Source organism: Stegastes partitus, unplaced genomic scaffold (assembly GCF_000690725.1).
Source record: "Stegastes partitus isolate 25-593 unplaced genomic scaffold, Stegastes_partitus-1.0.2 Scaffold20, whole genome shotgun sequence".
In the NCBI taxonomy this organism is placed as follows: Eukaryota; Metazoa; Chordata; class Actinopteri; family Pomacentridae; genus Stegastes; species Stegastes partitus.
In genome coordinates, this window is record NW_007577751.1 from 1 (window position 1) to 17,745 (window position 17,745).

The 17,745-nt window shown below is 38.8% G+C and overlaps 2 protein-coding genes across 2 annotated transcripts; one reads left to right on the forward strand and one right to left on the reverse strand.

The window, feature by feature from the left end:
- The first annotated feature begins 2,386 nt into the window (after positions 1-2,386).
- LOC103365584 (lysophosphatidic acid receptor 6) lies at positions 2,387-4,117 on the forward strand. The gene is made up of 2 exons (XM_008293057.1): positions 2,387-2,491; positions 2,935-4,117. Exon 2 carries the CDS (start codon positions 3,020-3,022, stop codon positions 3,986-3,988), a length of 969 nt encoding a protein of 322 aa, XP_008291279.1. The 5' UTR covers positions 2,387-2,491; positions 2,935-3,019; the 3' UTR covers positions 3,989-4,117.
- On the reverse strand, positions 4,047-17,086 carry ints11 (integrator complex subunit 11). Its single transcript, XM_008293049.1, has 17 exons — positions 16,893-17,086; positions 16,564-16,661; positions 15,795-15,868; positions 15,469-15,697; positions 15,246-15,344; positions 15,129-15,163; positions 13,928-14,066; positions 13,766-13,830; positions 13,171-13,360; positions 12,987-13,070; positions 12,812-12,901; positions 11,423-11,585; positions 11,199-11,309; positions 10,055-10,116; positions 9,606-9,748; positions 8,201-8,330; positions 4,047-4,393 (listed from the first exon to the last, which is right to left on the reverse strand). The coding sequence occupies exons 1-17, from the start codon at positions 16,918-16,920 to the stop codon at positions 4,328-4,330; spliced, it is 1,806 nt and encodes a 601-aa protein (XP_008291271.1). The 5' UTR covers positions 16,921-17,086; the 3' UTR covers positions 4,047-4,327.
- Positions 17,087-17,745: the final 659 nt, after the last annotated feature.

The window sequence follows — 17,745 nt, forward strand, 5'->3', positions numbered from 1 at the left end:
TATATTGCTTGTAATTGGGATGAAGTAAACATCTGTTAAGCATTTGAACATAAAATTGTTTGATTGTGTTGAATTAAACCCCCAAAATTGCAGCGGGTCCACCAGACCCGCCAACACTGGCTAAGTAACAAAAATATGAACATCACACAAGGGTTAAAGAGAAACAGGACTGACTAATATAAAGGTTATCTGAGCATTTGATGTGTTTCTCACAATAATATTTACAGGTTGGATTATACAAGTACAGCGACAGAACCACAGGAGGCTTTTTCTGCCATCAAACTGAATAATCTTCTTCCCTTTTTTTGCAGTAAAATGCATTTGTAGAGTCTTTACAGTTATTATAAAGCCTATATTGTTCCTCCTATGTGTTACATTTAAATAGAACCAGAGGTCTTGTGCTAACCTCAGCTAATTGGCTCTATAGTTCAAGTTAAGTTAAAATACTGATGTTGTTTTCAAGTCATGGAAGACCAGATTTATTGAGTTCCTTGTCCAGGTCAAAGAGTGATGAGAAATGTTTTAGAGGTTCACTTAGCTGCATCTTCTCCAGGGTGACCCACTCCTCAGTGTTTAGAGCTGAACACATCTTAAACAGATCCTGACAGACTGTGAAGAGAGCGGACAGCAAACAGAGCACAGGAAAAGTTCTGCACAGCGTCAGCACCAAGTTACTGTACTGATCAGCAGCCTTGTCTCACCTTAGAACAGCTCACTGCTAAGCCGAACGCTCCTGGAGGAACTTGGAGGTGATAATCTGTATCCGTCCAGGTGCCAGACTGCGACAGGGTCGGCCTCATACGTCTCATGTCTATTAAACCTTGGAGCAGCATACGCAGAGAGGTCGAACTGGATTCTTAGGTTTCTTCCTCCCAAAGTCTAAATCTGGGTTTTTGAGACCATCATCTGCAGTTGGTTAAGGTGCTGGCTGCTTATTTTCACTCCAACATATAAACAACACCAAAAGAAACATGTTAACAAGGTAAAACAACTTGATCTTAAAGCTTTGTTTTAACGATGGATTCAGTGATAAAGTCACGTTTTAAGATCTTCGGTGCTGCAAAATATTATTAATAATATACTGATTAACCTCACAGTGAACCTTGTGCCATGTACAATTACAGCACTGAAATACTGAACACAATGTACAGAGTGGAAAGAACGTATAGGGTTATAAGATGTCCATGTGTTGTGTGTTCTTTTTTAAATCTGGCAATGCTGTATTACTGACAGAAGGGAGCTCATGTTGTTATCGCAAGAGCTGTGAATTACATTCACTTCAGAAAGTATTCTGAACTTTATATGTGTTTTTATTCACAATCAAGTGGTGCAAAACTGTAATTACTGCCTTTTACAGATTACTGAAGTGAGGTTCTTGAAATTTTTCTAGCTGTGAGTTTTCAGATTTTTTTTTTTAAAAAGTTAGAAAACTGCAAAAACTTCTAAAACTATGTTTTCACTTTGCAACTTTGAGTTACTGAGCATAGACTGATGGGGAGGATAAGGTCTTTGACTCCAAATCATATATCTTTACATTTGCAGACAAGATCTTCATCGAAAATGTCTTCATTTGTTTATTCAAATTTGCAAGTTGGCTGTCATATAATTTTTTGAAATTTTGAAGAACCAAGTTTGAGGTGCCACTTTGATTTTTAATTGTCCTTGACTTCAGAACTGGGTAGCAGTTCACACACAGAGGACAAAACGTAAAAGAGAAAGTGAATCATGTTTGAACTTATGCACCTTTTGTGTGATTATATAAATAACTAAACACTCAGCCAGCCCTCAAACCACACAAAAATACATGCGTCTGAAAGATGACTATGTGGGCGTTTATTCCATTTACATTCATTGTATAATGCTATATGTAAGGAGACTGTAGGGCCTTTTCAATGTTTCACTATTAAATTAAATTAAATTAAATTAAATTAATAAGATATTAAGACTGGACATAGTTCAGGAGAAGCTGCTGCATTTGAAAGAATACAGATGTACAGGACACAGCAGCAGGAAAATGTTGTCTCAAGTGCTGTAGGGCATCTATAAAACACAAAAAGAAGAAGCACATCAGTTTCCATGTGGGTTGTACTTGGCCTTATAATTCTATTGTTTTTCTTTCTCTCTTAACTGCTCTTGTTTTTGTGTTTCAGTTAAGTGAAAATGGGAATATTAACTGTAAGTTTTAAGAATGTGTAGTACTAATGTTATACTTAAAAAATAAACAGACAGATCTTGAGGTGCTGCTGTGGGTAGATACTAAAAGTACGCTTGCATAAAATACAGTCATTCTATGGTTTCCTGCCCGTCTTAAATTTACACCTGCACAGTGAAACAGGAAATGAGGACGCCTTAGCAAAGAGCCGCACGCTATAAAGTCAGCTCGGTTTGAGGAGAGCAGCACAAACAAAACCTGCATTTCATCGCACGTTGTCAGCCTGCTGTGGAGCTTTCTGCATTTGTAGGTCAAACGAAGCGGTCTGTAAACCACTTGGTAAGTGACTTTTCCCTCCCAAAACTTCCTCTCATTTCATCACTTTGTATTGGAAAAGAAATTGGTTGCTTAGGACAATGTTTAACTCATGAGAACGTGGTGGAAACCTGCCAATGTTGTGGAACTCAGAATTTAAATCTGTGTAAAAATCAACGAGATCAAATATTCAACAACTTCAGAACATTGTTATTACTTAGGTGTAACTGTGTTGGTTGTATTCATGTGTCGCTTTAGTCTTTTAAGGTGGTTCCTTAAACAAGTACCGTAAAAATGTATTAAATCACCTTTCTTGTTAATAACCGTATGCTATATGGAATAATATAATGAGTTTTCTGGAGGGTTAAAAGCAGAACAAACAGAATCACACACTGGAGTCAAGTAAAAGGTTGTGTCTAAGTAAAAGTGGAACAACTCTGAATGGAAACATGTTTGTGTCGCTTCAGTTACAGAGGACGGCCTGCAATGCTGCAGCGTGTTTCATAATCAACCTACGCTTTTTTTGACGTGACAAGAAACACCCGGTCTGCCATGAATAACGGAACAGATGGCAACTGCAGCGTCCCACCAGCAGATTACCAGTATTATCTTTTCCCGGCCTTCTACATCCCTGCTTTAGTCATAGGTCTTCCAGGAAATCTGGCTGCCCTCTTCGTCTTCACCTTCAGGGTCGCTCCCCGCACGGCCTTCAGCGTCTACATCAGCAACCTGGCCCTGGCGGACATCCTCATCCTCTGCACTCTACCGTTTCGGATCCACTACCACCTCAACAGGAACAACTGGGTGTTCGGGGACATTGCCTGCAGGATCACAGGGATTCTCTTCTTTGCCAACATCTACATGAGCATCTGCTTCATGACTTGCATCTGTGTGGATCGCTACATGGCCACGGTGCACCCGCACACTTATCTGAGGCTGCGGAGCCACTGGTGGTCTCTGGTTGCGAGTGTGGTGCTTTGGTGTGCCGCCGGAGTGGCCATTCTGGTCTTTATCATCATGGGACCTCTGGAGAGCAACGCGGGCGAATCTGTGGGCCACAGCTGCTTCGAGAACTTCGCCAAAAAAGAGTGGGACACGCGTCTGAGGCCATACAGTGTGTTGGTGCTGGTCTTCGGGTCCCTGGTGCCCTCTTTGATCATCCTGGTGTGCTACCCACTGGCCGCCAGGCGCATTGCCATGATAAGGACTAAAACAGCCCAAAAAGCAGTGAGGGTCATTTACACCATCCTGGCCATCACGCTGCTCTGCTTCCTGCCCAACCACGTGGTGTACCTGCTGCACCTCCTTCGACGGATGGAGATCATCCAGAGCTGCTCTGTTGCCAACATCATCCACGAAGCGCGGCGGGCCACCATGGCCCTCGTCGTCCTCAACACGTGTCTGGACCCCGTGCTGTACTACATCACCACCAGCCACTGCAAGTGGAAGCGATTAAAGATGACCTGGCTGTGGGGAAGGGTGACCAGGAACAGGGGTGTCTATATCATCACAGTGGACTGAGAGGGGGGACAACACACACAAACTGTAAATGTAGCTGTAAATATTGCTCTGAGCGTGCTTCATCATCACTGGGTCTGTACGTGTTTATTCAAAATGGCTTTATACACAAAATAAAGGCATAAATCAGAATCTGAGTATGTTTTTCTATAAATGAGTCGATGAAAAGAGTCAGGAGCCTGTGTACATGTGAGGAAATACAACACATGTATGTACATTACAACAGTAAAGGGGAGCAGGTTCAGCCTCCGTGTTGAAGATCAGACATTTTATGCACAGGGAAAGTTTGTAGCCTCTAGAAAGAATGACTACAAAAGTCCTAATTGTTGAGCAAAAGACATTTCAGCAGAGTCCAGATGGAAGGCCCTTTTTCAGCAGAGTGGAGAGGAAGCTCCCCAGGTCTTCGTCCTGACGAGAAAACAGAAGCATTGTAGGAAATGACAAAGTATACAACATATTTTTACTTTCACACAAGTTAACATGAACAGTCTTAAAGTAAGAGGAGTTTCAACCTTTTAACTTTATGACCCCTTAACCTTAATACTTAAGACTCTACAGTTCGCCACACATCACACAAGTGATTTAAAAAAAAGGGGTTAAGAGGCAAAAATGCAAATATTAATTGAAAAAAATACCCCTCTTGGAATGCTTCCTATGGTCCCATGTGCGCAGATCCACTTGTGAGTCTTATGAATTACAGTAAATTTGGGATTTTCGTTTTTTTTAAACCTGAAAAATCTTCTGATTTGGTGTCAAATAAATATGAACCAAGCTCATTAAAACTGTCTAAAGCTCAAAGATGTTCAGTCTGTATTAACACATAGGAAAGAAATGCAAAAAATATTCACATTTGTGAAAATAAAACCAAGCACCAATTTCCCTTTTTGTGACAAAAAATAACTACATACTCCGATGTCCCTCAACCACATAAAGTCTGAATCAGTTTGATGCCATCACCATGAACGTGCTTCTCCACCTCAAATCATCAGAGGTCTTCTGCTCAACCATCTCTGTGATTTGCTTGCTTATTACTTACTATAAAAATACTAACAGATGCAGAGATACTGTCGTTCAAACATAGTCTCAAATTTCAATGTGTGAGAAAATGGGCAGAAAATCAGTCAAAGGGCAATTAAAAAAAACAACCCTGGAAAGTATTTGATAAAACTTCACAAATATTTTCAGAAATATTCTTCTTTTATGCTCTAAAAGTTCAGGCAAATCAGAGATGGTCCAGCAGAAATAGTTCACAAAAACTGGATGAGATGGAATGACATAAACATGGTTTTTCTTCTTTTTTTGCTGATGACTCACAGCTTTCCCTGCTAGTTGGACCCTTTGAGTCTGGTATGCCAAATTCTCTCAATTACCATCTTTTTTATGTCAAAAAATGCATCAGTTCAAACACAAACAAAACAAAGATTCTTGTTATCACATTGCAGCACATAACACCAGCTGGTTTGCTTTTAGATCGTGTCAAGTTTGTTTGTTTGTTTTTGTTTCTTGCTGCATTTAAATTTTTAAACAGAGACTATTTTACAAGCTTTTATTTGATCATGCTTGGATTACTGTCACAGCCCTTTCATCTGCCTGAACCAGAAAGGTTGAAAACTAAAGAGGACAGAGTGTTTGCAGCCGAGACTCTGGAGCGATCTGCTTGAGGAAGTCAGGTCGGTTAAATCAGTGATTTCTTTTAGGTCTCTACTTAAAATGGTTTGTTGGAAAGCGTTTCCTGATTTCATCTGATTTCCTTTGAACTGTCTCGTATTTCTTTCAATAATACATTTATTACCTTTTCTAACACTTATCTGTCTTTTCAGTTCGGATGGTTTTATGACATATCTGTTTTATTTTGCCTTGTGAGGCACATTTTAAAAAGTGTTCTACAAATAGATGGATATTATCATTTCATCCTTTATATTTCATTTTAATCCATATCCTCCCTGTACTTTGCACAGTATTTTTCAAGCACAACCTTCACAACATTCTTTTGTGTGTGTGACAAATACAGCTTTAAATCCTTGAATCATGGATTTTTGACGATAAAAAAAAATGTTTTATTTAATTACTTTTCAGGTAAGTCTTTCAGTGTGACTGTGAATATCAAACATCTACAGATTTTCATGATTTGTAATAAAAAATAGATTTGGTTTTTTTTAAGTCATGTGAAAAGCAAAAATTTTGATGGCCGACACTTATCTGTGTCACAATAGAGACACACAAAAAGAAAATTCACCTCTTTTCAGTCCCATAATTTTGTCTGGCTGTAATTCAGTGTGCAGACGCTACATTTTCCCTTCTTTAATGCTTTTGTCCTGCACATGACCTTCAGTAAATGCAGTACAGAATCTCTTTTGGTGTTTGAAATCAACATTAATACCATAATGTTGCATTTATAGATGTTTTTCCTGCCAAAATAAGGATCTCAGCATTTGATGAAAGTTGTTTTTTCAGCCATACAAAAGAGCTGCAAAACAGTTCCTTAAAAGCACACAAATATATTTAAAATGTGTTTAAGATGTGTAAAAAAAAAAATAAAAAGAAACACATGAAGATGTTGAAATTGTGTGTATGTCGAGGGCGCAGCTATTCATTTGTTCTCTGAGGGGGGGCTCACTCTCCCACACTTTGAAAACTCCTGTTATAGAGCATAGTTTCACTGATAATCAGATTTAAAGTATACGTGAGATCTTGGCTTTAGGTTCGTGTCTATCACATCTGTAACACGCTTTTTAAAGATGGTAAAATATAACATCTTTTTCATGCCTTTCTTGCTCTTTGTTCCGTATACAGAACACATGAAGCCACAGAACCTCCCTCCCTCCATTGCGCAGTGACTGAGTTCAGCAGGCTGGTTTCCCCACCTTCTACTTTCATCTTATTCTCACTTTCAAAGCCCCTATTCTCAAACTGTCCACCCACGTGCTTGCACCTCATGGCTGAACCGTTCAGGACTGTGTGGGCATGCACACGCTACTTAACAGCCATCCCCTCAGCAGTGTGGTCACAGCAGGTTTCACCCACAATGTTTACTACTGCCCAAAACAGATTATGATCTAGGACAGGAAACTGTTATTATCTTTAACCTTTATCAACTACCTATGTGCTCGCTGTGTTCAAGAAAAAGGCCTTCTCTTGTATTTAATTGTACAGTTATAATATTTGAAATAAAAAGATCCCAATTCAACCACATTAAGAAGATCAGAAACTATCTATGATTACAACTCGTCTCGTTCTTCAGTGAAAGGAATGACCTGAATGTGTCAAAACTCCTCTGCAAATTTTGCTGCATGCATGAATGTGGCACAGATTCAATTCTTGAAGATTCTTTTACGTAGCTTAAGCAAAGCAAGGTAAATTCCCAGTGTAACCCTGTCCATGAAGATGAAGTGAAAGTCTGCAGATGATGCCTGGGCCTACTGGGAAGTTGTTGAACTGAACTTTCTCTGCTATTGCACAGGTTGCACAATGAAGAGCTGCAGAGGAGTAACAAGCTGGTAACCATACACACACACACACACACACACTTATAAAGTATTCTTTCCTTTCTGCTTGAGCAATGAAATCCAGACGGACACTTTCTGCAACGAAACTCCTTTCAGACATGCATTTCATTGCGATCTAATCCCAGCAGAAGCTGCCAGTTTGACTACAACTAATAACCAACAACTAGGTAAAACAATTCCTCACATTCGTCCTCACACATTATAGTAGGAAAACTCTGAGATGCATTATAGATATGTATACAATCTTGCACATATGACAAATACCACGTATGTACCGTGGTTCTCTCCGTCAGCAATGTTTCATGTCTGGGCTTGATTTTAGTCTGCTCGCTATCTACTAGTTGGCTAAGTGCTGTTTGATGCGTTACGCAGAGCTGCTGTCACCCCAGATCACATTTGACCAATAAAATGTAAGTAAACAGGATGTGCCCTCAATTCAGCTTTAGAGCAAAGACGACTTATTGTCATATACAAATAGCTACATATAGTAAAAAAAAAGGAGAAGCAATTTTTACACACATTTCACACATGAAAAAAAGATAAACAGTCAACATGAGGACACAGTCTTTAAAAAAAAAACGTATTGTTTCATTTTAATTGACCCACATTTTACTTCCTGTATTGTAGGTATATAGTACCCTCACACATGTTTTTGCCCTAGTTTTCTGAAAAATTAATTTCCGCTGCAAAGAGGATGACAGCGTTTTACCTGATAACTCCAGGAAAGCAGCAGGACCTTGGCGTTAGAATCTTCGGCGGAGGAGGAGACTTTGATGACGATAGACTCCACCATGACTGTGCCATCAGGGAGGTGCTGGATGGTGTAGCCCTTTAACACGCTGAAATGCAAAGGAACAGGTTAAATGAAATACAACCTTATATACTGCAAAAAGTAGCAGATTAAACATTTTACAGAAAGCTAATGCACAAGTTAAGCATCTATTACTTCACAATCATCCAACAGTAAAGGGCAGTGATGTCCCAATAAAGGTTTATGGCCCCGATCAGGTCCAAGTCACTTAATTTTAAGTATCTGTGTCAACTGAATTTCAAACAAATACAATTTTTCTATAGTAATACACACTATAAGTAAAGTTATAAAAAATCCATCTGATGTATTTGCACATGATGTAAACACAAATATAAAAAAAAATTATTATCAGTCTGTTTTGATCACCAATAATAGGTATTGGCCCTGAAAACAAGCCCATTCTGTAGAACATAATGGTCTGGCTGCACCACACCATCAGTCTGCTGTAAGGAGAAAAACACTTGGCTTGTTTGTATTTATTTAAACAAGTCATAGCTGTCGTGAGTGGGGCTAAGCGAAGGATGTGGCTTTGGTGTTCCTTCAAAATAGTTTCAGGTAGAACTGCTGTGCTGGAATATTTGAGTGTTAAGCACCATATTTAAAATAGATAATCCCCTACTGTACAGCATGATTCAAATCCTTGACAAACCTTGAAATTTAAGTGTAGTAGTAGGAGGTTGCTGCTTGGAGGTTCAGTCTGGCTAGTCTGACTCTGATTGTCTTTCTTCTGTCAAAAGACGAAATCTCAGGTTCAATCTGTGAAAGTCTAACCTCAGGTTTACGTCTGTGTCGCCTCTTCCTGATGTAGATTTTGTGTTCTACATTAATGTTTTACTTGCTCACAGATCGATTAACACTGCAGGCTTGTAGTAGAAGCACTTAAACTGTCTTACAGCCAGAAGAGTACATTTTAGTAACACATTAATTTAATAGAGTATACAAGTGTAATTACTGTTACATCTGCCTGTGCTCTGATAATTTGGAAGTGATAATGATAAGTCTGTTAACATGTACACAGTTTGCAGTTTTGTTTTTTTTCCCTTTCTCCAGTATAAAAATGCCTTAGTTAGCCTCTGAGATTGGGTGTTTAAGATTGGATCGGGACATCCCTCGTAAAGGGTAACAAACCAAATAATGATACTGAGATAAACTACAAGAGACTAGATGTAAGAAGAGGCAGAACACAAGGCTGAAAAAGAGTGATGTGACTGTAGAAGGAAGGTAGAGAAAAGCAAAGGGTGTAGATGAATTGCAAAATAATTCAGATGAATTATGAGACGGAGGCAGTCGCTGTTTCTCTCACCTCTTGAGGTGCGTGTAGATCCTGTGGAGTGTGTCGGGGTCGCTGTGCGGGTCCTGGAGCTGCACGCGGCAGGTGAAGCGTAACTGATGTTCGTTGAGGCCCAGCTCCTTCAGGGCCTGCTCCGACGACACCAGCTTCAGACTCTGTGCTCAGAAAATCACCCGGTGGGAAAATAATGATAATAATATGATAAATTATGTTAGATAAGTAAGAAACTGCAGATCGCAAATGACAGGGCCACAGATACAGTCAGTTGGTTTATTAGGTGCACTTAGCTAAGACTATAATAAAAATTAGTGATGCCCACATTGACATAAATGTGGTGGACAAAATATAATCGAGTATAAATCAAAACAATCAAACTGAATAATGTTCATTACCATTTACTGCTATGCTAGTTTTAGCCTGGCTTTTCTAACAAACTGGACACTGTGTGGTGGTGAACTTACATTTTCTTTCATGATCAGTGTTCCATGCATGGTGCGTGGTCTTTTAGGATCAGGCAGGGGCCCTTCAACATAATAACAGTGTTATATGCACATATACACATTCTAATGTTTAAAACTGGACGAAATAGTGAAAGGCAATATAAAGTCTTGCTAGAGAGAAGGTATGTGGGACACATCTCAATGCACTGAAACACAACAGTCCTTCTGAGAAAAGTAAGGCAACCTATCATCATTAATAATTCAACAACTAAATGGGAGTTGTCCTCCATTATGACATGTCAACATTCAAACACGTGTCAATTAAGAGCTAAGAAACACTGACTATGCTGGAGGATTAATAAACTGAAGAACTGTTTGTGTTCAATTACGTTTAGATTACAGGCAGTACACCTTCTGATTTTAAATTAGAGGCACACAGTTCATTCTGATTATAACATCTATGTTTTATCATGTTTGTTTTGGTGCAGTGTTTTGATTCATAATAACTCATTGCTGCATATGACTTTTCTTTTAACAGATAATCACTTATGCCCTGATTAAAACGGATGAAAACTAGCTTTTTTAATTTGATGTAATATATGTGAGAAGCCTTGTGCTTGTCAAATATACATTAGCTTCATGCTTCTAACAGTACAACCAACATTACAGCTAGCTCAAGTAGCCGTGATACTGTGATGTAAGACTTATTTCTTTATCATCTAATATTATTTATAATTTAGCATAAAAATTGTGTTATAGGTAAAATTCTTTACACAAAGAAATTCAGATCATCCCCACAAGAAAAGTGAGCATACAAAGCCCTGCCTGCAATCACACCTCATAACACTGCTACTGCCCACGGAGGAAAATACGAGGTATATTCCTCGAACACAACTTGAAAAAGCTTAGAAACTGTACAAAAGTCCGTTCTCACAAACATAATTTTTTTTTCTTTTATCCTGTCGTAGATGGCATTTGTCATTCTGAAAACTAATGTGGGTCACGATACTGTACGGAGGTGGCATGAGCCGTGTAAAGCACACTGAACAACTGCTTCCTTCAAAGCAGAGGAGCTTAAAATGTCAGGTCAAACCGTTAGAAATCTAAAGCGAAACTTTGTAGGCACACTGAATGTAAACCAGCACTGCCACAGAACAGAAGATACCTCCAAGGGCCATCTCCCTCTTGAGCAGGTTGAGTGAGATATCCACGGGCACGCTGGGGTTTGTTGTCACAGTTGCTGTTTCTCCATTAGCTGGCATGTAACAGTCTATGCCTGCCATTTAAAAACAGAAACATTAACAAGGCTGGAAACTCCATCTGTCCCTACTTATTTTAAACATGACTGATGTGTGCATCCTCATAAAGTGCGACTGCAGCTGCACTCACTGAACTCCTGTTCGATCTTGCCCTTGAGGAACTCCATTTTTGCCGCCTCCCCGTGTACCAGCAGCATGTTGCGCGGCTCTGCCATGCGAATGAGCTGCATGATTCCCTTTGCGTCTGCATGCGCGCTGAAGGACATGTACTCCACCTGCAGCTTCACATCCAGCTGCAAGGTGTGAAAACAAACTCGGTCGTAAGCTCGTATAGGCAATCACGTTTATTAGGCATGGGATCTATTCACAAATAATGATATGTTTACATATTTTCAGAGAAACTAAATATTTATTTTCATGGTAAGGTTGGCCACTGCTTTTAGCCAAACACATGTGTGTGTGTGTGTGTGTGTATGTGTGTGTGTGTGTGTGTTATAGATATAGGTATGGTCCAGAATAAAGAATTTAGGCCTTTATAAGGAATGAGGTTACAGTTTGACAAAGCTCCTTTCTCAACGTATGAAACATACACTTAGTTTCTGACATTATTAGACTTCCATAGGTTACACTTCGTTTGCATCATTTGAAAAGAGCCAATGGAAACAGTTTTGTGTTTACCGTCACACTATAAATAAGGTGTTGTATTTCTATTTTAAATAAAGATACTGAAAATAACTCTTCCTTTTGCAATAGATTAGAATTAACCGACAAGTAACAAAGGGTTTCTTGTTATCTTCAGGAAAGTCAAACTGTTTTTTCCACAACAAAGAATCACAAAAGATTCAGAAGCAGTGACTCTGCTGATGTTGTTTTCCACACTGATCATAAGGTCATGTTCTTTCACAAGAAATGGTTCAAAATAATCTGCCTTCTTGCTGACATCATTTCCTCTTTCCTCTTTTCTGAAACTTCTATCAGCTGATGCCAAGATGCTATAAGACATACAGTAGCACCGCAGTTTAGTACGTCCTTCCTTCAGGGTGTTTATGTATGAAACTACAGCCTGGAGATGGTTAGCTTTGCTCAGCATACAGAACAGACACAACAGGAAGCAGCTAGTCAAGCAAACATTTCAGAGCTTTTCTACACTATTTCAGTGCACCAAAGAAATAATCCCTACATATAACTGTGTTCTTTAGTGATGCTGGTAGGATGACATTTACACGAAGACAGGTTAGCAGTTTTCCCACCTGTTGCTAAGATAACTGCTCTCCTGCTGTAGATTCATATTTAACAGATTGCTGTAAGAGTGGTATTGAGCTACTCATTTAACTCCCTGCAAAAAGGTCAATAAGCATGTGAACATGTTATTTTTTCTACCATCTTAGCATCAGCCAATACAAGTGACAGGAAGGAGGATGACAAGATGAGAGAATGACATGACCACAATGTGATTTTTATCTGCTCAGCTGAGAGACATAATTCTCTTTGTAAGAAGAAAGTATATAAACAATCTTACCGTTGCTCTTCCCTCCATCTCCAGCTTCCTCTGCCCATTTAGGATCTTATGACCGATTGTTCCTTGTACACAATACCCAGGCATGATTACCTAGAAATAAAAAGTTCTTGTCTTTTTTAAAAGTTTTAAAAGTTATTCATCAAATAATTGCTATGTGTTTGCTTACAAGACTCACCATGTTCTTCTCATTGCCCGCCCATTTCTTGAATATCTGCAAAGACTGACCAGCATGCAGCATACCCGGTGTAGCAAACACCACCTGAAAGCAGAAACGTCGCTGCACTGCACTGCCGTTTGAATTTTCCGATAAGCGTATTACAATAATCAATTTAAACCTCAGAGTAAATGAACAGACTTACCATAGGTCCAGGATTATCAGCATATGAGCGATCAAAAGCCTTGATGTGCTTAAATTCAAACATGTTTCTCTGTACAAAGGTTTTTCGAATCTTCTGGTTGGTCCACGTTATGAAAAGCTTGTAGTAGTGATTAGCTTTCTCCGTCAGGCCGGTGGAGAAGTAGATTGGGGCCTTCAGGTTCATTCTCTCCCTGTGTTGCGAGAAGAGGTAATTAGAGGGCCTGTCCAGGGAGCCAGTGATAAAGTTAATACACCACTATTACTCTATCAAGCTCAATAAAATGAACACAGCAATTCTAGCGAGGTGCCCAGACAAATCTGTGACCTTTTTGTATTGCAATCATGTACAATTACTTCTCACTGACAGCACTTTTTTTTTAAATTTAATTGGAATGCCAACAATTATAAGCCAGAAAAATTGACTTCATCTGATATCAATCAGTCAGGGAGCAGACTGTGATTATCCCCACACATTACTGTCTTTGCTGTCTTAGTTCTAGAGACTTCCTTGCATCAAAAAAAAGCCTATGATGGATGCATTGATGGAAAGCTTATGTGTTCTTGCTTCTGAGGTGCCTTTTAAGAGTGAACTTTACCAAAATGTTTCCAAAAGGATGCAGAGCTCTTGTGCTCGTCCAAGGGCAAAAACTGGAATTAGAACCTGGAAGGTGTACAAGAAAACAAAATAATAGATTAGAAAATATCTAAACCAAAACTTCCACCTCTAAACGCAATATTTAACTACCGATCATTTTTACCTTTCCCCCTCTTTCTATGCTTTCATGCACTTTCTTCAAGAAGTCCCTCTCTCTGCATCTCTTTGAGTCACGGATGGTGGTGGCGTACGTAGACTCTGAGATGAGGATGTCTGGACGACACTTATCGATCCATGCAGCTCTACAAATACACATCACACAGATGAAGAGATCGTGCAGTCTGATCAGCATCAGTGAAACTATTGGACACACATATTTATTCAAGGACCTTTTTCATTACTTTTGTTTGCTGAAGTGTTGAAGAAAACTGAAGACTTCAATACTAATGGACTAGGAAGCATCTAGTAAGGAAAAAATAGTGCAGACCAAAAGTTTTCTCTGACAACGTTTGTGCATTCTGTGAAGCAGCTTCATGAGGTCATCATTTTGGAGCTTTTCCAGAGGCATTTCTCGGCTGCTTTTCCTTAACCCTCCAGTTTAACTCATCTCAAACCCTCTTAGCTGCGTTTAGGTGGATGATTGTGGATCATCTGATGCAGCACTGCATCACTCTGTTTTTTGTTTAAAAAAAAAAAAAAAAGCCCTGCCAGAGCCTCGAGGTGAGTTTTGGCTCAATGTCCTGCTGAAAAACCAATGATGCTTTTACTAAGCTCAAAGCAGATGAAGTTGAATTTTATTCATTTTTTCAGTATTTATCTCCTCTCTGTAAACACAGACTGTTATTCAACCAAATAGTCCTGTAGTTTTTCTCATGCAGCTGTTGGTCACAACTGTATCATTTATGGCTTCTGGGTTGAGCCAAGAATCACTGAATTTTTTTGTTTTATAAGACCTGGTTAAGGCAAATATTTGTTTCATTTTTGCCAATTTTTTAAATGAGACATGTAGAATACAGTGATTTCTGTTTGATAGTATGACTTTAAGCTGGTTTATTTTCTCCAACAAAAGAAAAAGTCACACTTGGTGAGTTCAAGGACTGTCGGGAAGGTAAAAATCTGATGACTCTTTGTGTTTTTATGGTTCTGGCTCTAAAAAATGGTGTAATACTTGTTAGTTTAAAAATATAACAAGCCTTTGAAACCTCCCAATGGGTTTTGGGGTTCAGAGGTTTAATAATTTTGATGTCTTCAGTTTTGTTTTACACTTTTCAAAATGGTAAAAAAATAAATAAAGAAAACTTTTGACTGTTACTGTAGATATAAAATCCAGTAGACTACTGTAAAACACACTTAAGGCTACTTACCCTAAATGCCTGTCTGGTGTCATGTTATAGTCTCCCTAAAATGAAAAATATTTTATTTTGAGATTGCAGTTGTTAAATTCGGCAACTGCGACACAGTACAGACTTGTTTACACTCACAGTATAGACCACAGACTCCGATCCCACTTTGATGTGCACCATGGCAGCTCCCAGTACATGGCCTGCATAGTAGGCCTTGATCTCCAGCTCATCATCAACCTGCCAGCAGCACAACAGAAACAGCTTGATTTGGCTGCAAATGAGACGAGCAGCTGGTGCAGAAAATATGAGATTAGATTCAATGTTTTCTCTGAGCGTGTCAGAAGTGATGACAGCGGTGCACCTGGACAGTTTGGTGGAGGTTCAAAGGAACCACTTTCTTCATGCAGTCCTTGATCATCTGCGAGGTGAAGAAGTTGGTTTCTCCCTTTTTGTCAACTGTGATTTTCCGGAAATCTTCCAGCAGAATGGGACAGATGGCCTTGGTGGGATGGGTCATGTAGATGGGTCCATCATAGCCCACCATCTCACTCATGTAGGGCAGAGCACCACAGTGGTCCAAATGGAAATGGCTGAGAACAGAACAGGTGTCGTCATGTAAAAATACAGAATGTTGGTATTGTTAAGATAGAAAGGGTGCAATGTACAGATGACATTCAGACAGCGAACCTGATGATGACACAGTCCAAAAAGTCTGTCAGACGTCCGTTCTGGGTGATGTAAGAAAAGTCTGGGAAACGTCTCTAGAATGACAACACAGACTATTATTTAACCAAGATCAAACTGTGGAGCATCTTCTTCAAAGGACACAACAATAAGACCCACACTATGAAATGAAGTTTTTATAAACAGGCTTAAAGTGCATTGCATTTAAAAGAAAACTCCCTTTCATAATCAGACTCACTAGAGACAACGTCTAAGTGTGGAGAAAAGAAATTTGACTAAAATTTGATGCTGATTTCCAAATATGAACATTTACACCTTTGTTTAATCTGCAAACTATTCTCAAGTAAGTCTATAAACACGACATCCAATCATCCAAAACCTAAAGTTATTTAATTAACAATAGCAAAAAGCAGCAAATACTTAATATTTAACTGCAGTGACAGAATATTTAGATATTTATTTGTGTTTGCTTTAAAACTGGTTACATAACTATCAAAACAGTTTCTGAAATTTTCTGTGGATTGAACAATTGATTAATCACCTAACTTTGCAATAGCTTCAGGTCTTCATACACTCTTTTTAGTATTTACCTGTAATATGTGTCAGTTAATCGTGTGAAGCATGATTAAAGTATCTACTTTATTTAAAAGCCTTATGTTTTGATTTGTTTAGAGATGAATTTGAACTGAACCAAACCAATGTTGAACCCAAGTCATACTGTTATCCTCCACAGCTGCTGTTTTATCTGTGATAAATACTCTTCTTGACTCACATCATCGTTGTATCCCATGTGCATCCCACAGTCCAGCATGATGTTTTTGCCTCCGATAGAGACCAAGATGCAGCTACGGCCGACATCCTGTCCAGCACCTTGGACAGGGAACACACAAGCTTTCAAACACACTGATTCAGTAGCTCCAGCTAACTAACAGGAGCTATACAGCGAAACTCAGAAACTGTTTTACACCAGAGCGACAAAAAATACACTTTACTGCCTTTCAAAAAGAGGCAGTCGGACACTTAAACTAGCGTTAAAGTTGTCTGCTAAATGTAATGTTGACGGAACTAGCTTAGCGGATGCTAACTAGCAGCTCTACTCACCCAGCGGTGTTACATTAATTTCAGGCATGTTTTCTCATCGGAGCAGCCTACTTTTGGAGACGGATAAATAACAGCAAGGCAACCAATACGGCCCGGCTGCCTCCGATAAATAACCACTGAACTGGAAAGAAAAGTTTGTTGTCTGTAACTTGTACACATGCGGGTGTTTTCATGCACCGACTTTTGTTAGCGGTCAAGCTAACCGCTAAACGCATAACTTCCAACTCGTATTTTCAAACTAAAGCTCCTTTGGTAGGACGACCTCTTCAGAGATCATAAATGAAATGTAACTCAGTAAATATACTTTAGTATTGTACCGAGATACAATTGTGTGGCTATTGCACTTTACCTGAGTATTTCCAATTACTTTACTACTCCACTACATTTTGAGGGCTTTTCATTTCTGCACATCTTTGTCAACCTTTCTATATCAATTATTTAAATATTAACACAAATATTGCATCTGCAACATTAAATCATACATTATATATTATTACAGATAACAGAATAATAGAAAGCGAGCCTTACTTTTACCATGTGCAGTATTAGAAATGTGAATATTTTTTTACCACTGCTTCAAAATGCAGTTGAATTGCTGGAAAAATGGAGCTGTGAATTATTTTTTATTATTTTTATTGTTATTTTTTTCAAACTATTCTGATGATTGTTTTCCCAATTAATGAATTAATTTATCATTCCACCAACTGTCATAACATTGCGAAAAACTTTAATTGCAATTTTCCACAGCACAAAACGATGTCTTCAAGCAATCCAGTATTTGAAATTTTTGCTTAAAAAAGAATTAGTGTGTTACTTATTTGTTTCTTTCCTTAACCTTTTGCATTGTTTAAAT

What these genes read in the sequence shown, in the direction of transcription:
- ints11 (XM_008293049.1), bottom strand. Translation starts at nt 16,920, where the DNA reads ATGCCTGAAATTAATGTAACACCGCTGG. An exon ending in CGGAGTCTGTGGTCTATACT is followed by an intron (nt 15,164 to 15,245) that starts GTGAGTGTAAAC and finishes TTTTCATTTTAG; the next exon opens with GGAGACTATAACATGACACC. An exon ending in AGATGGAGGGAAGAGCAACG is followed by an intron (nt 11,586 to 12,811) that starts GTAAGATTGTTT and finishes CACACCTTGCAG; the next exon opens with CTGGATGTGAAGCTGCAGGT.
- LOC103365584 (XM_008293057.1), top strand. Translation starts at nt 3,020, where the DNA reads ATGAATAACGGAACAGATGGCAACTGCAGCGTCCCACCAGCAGATTAC.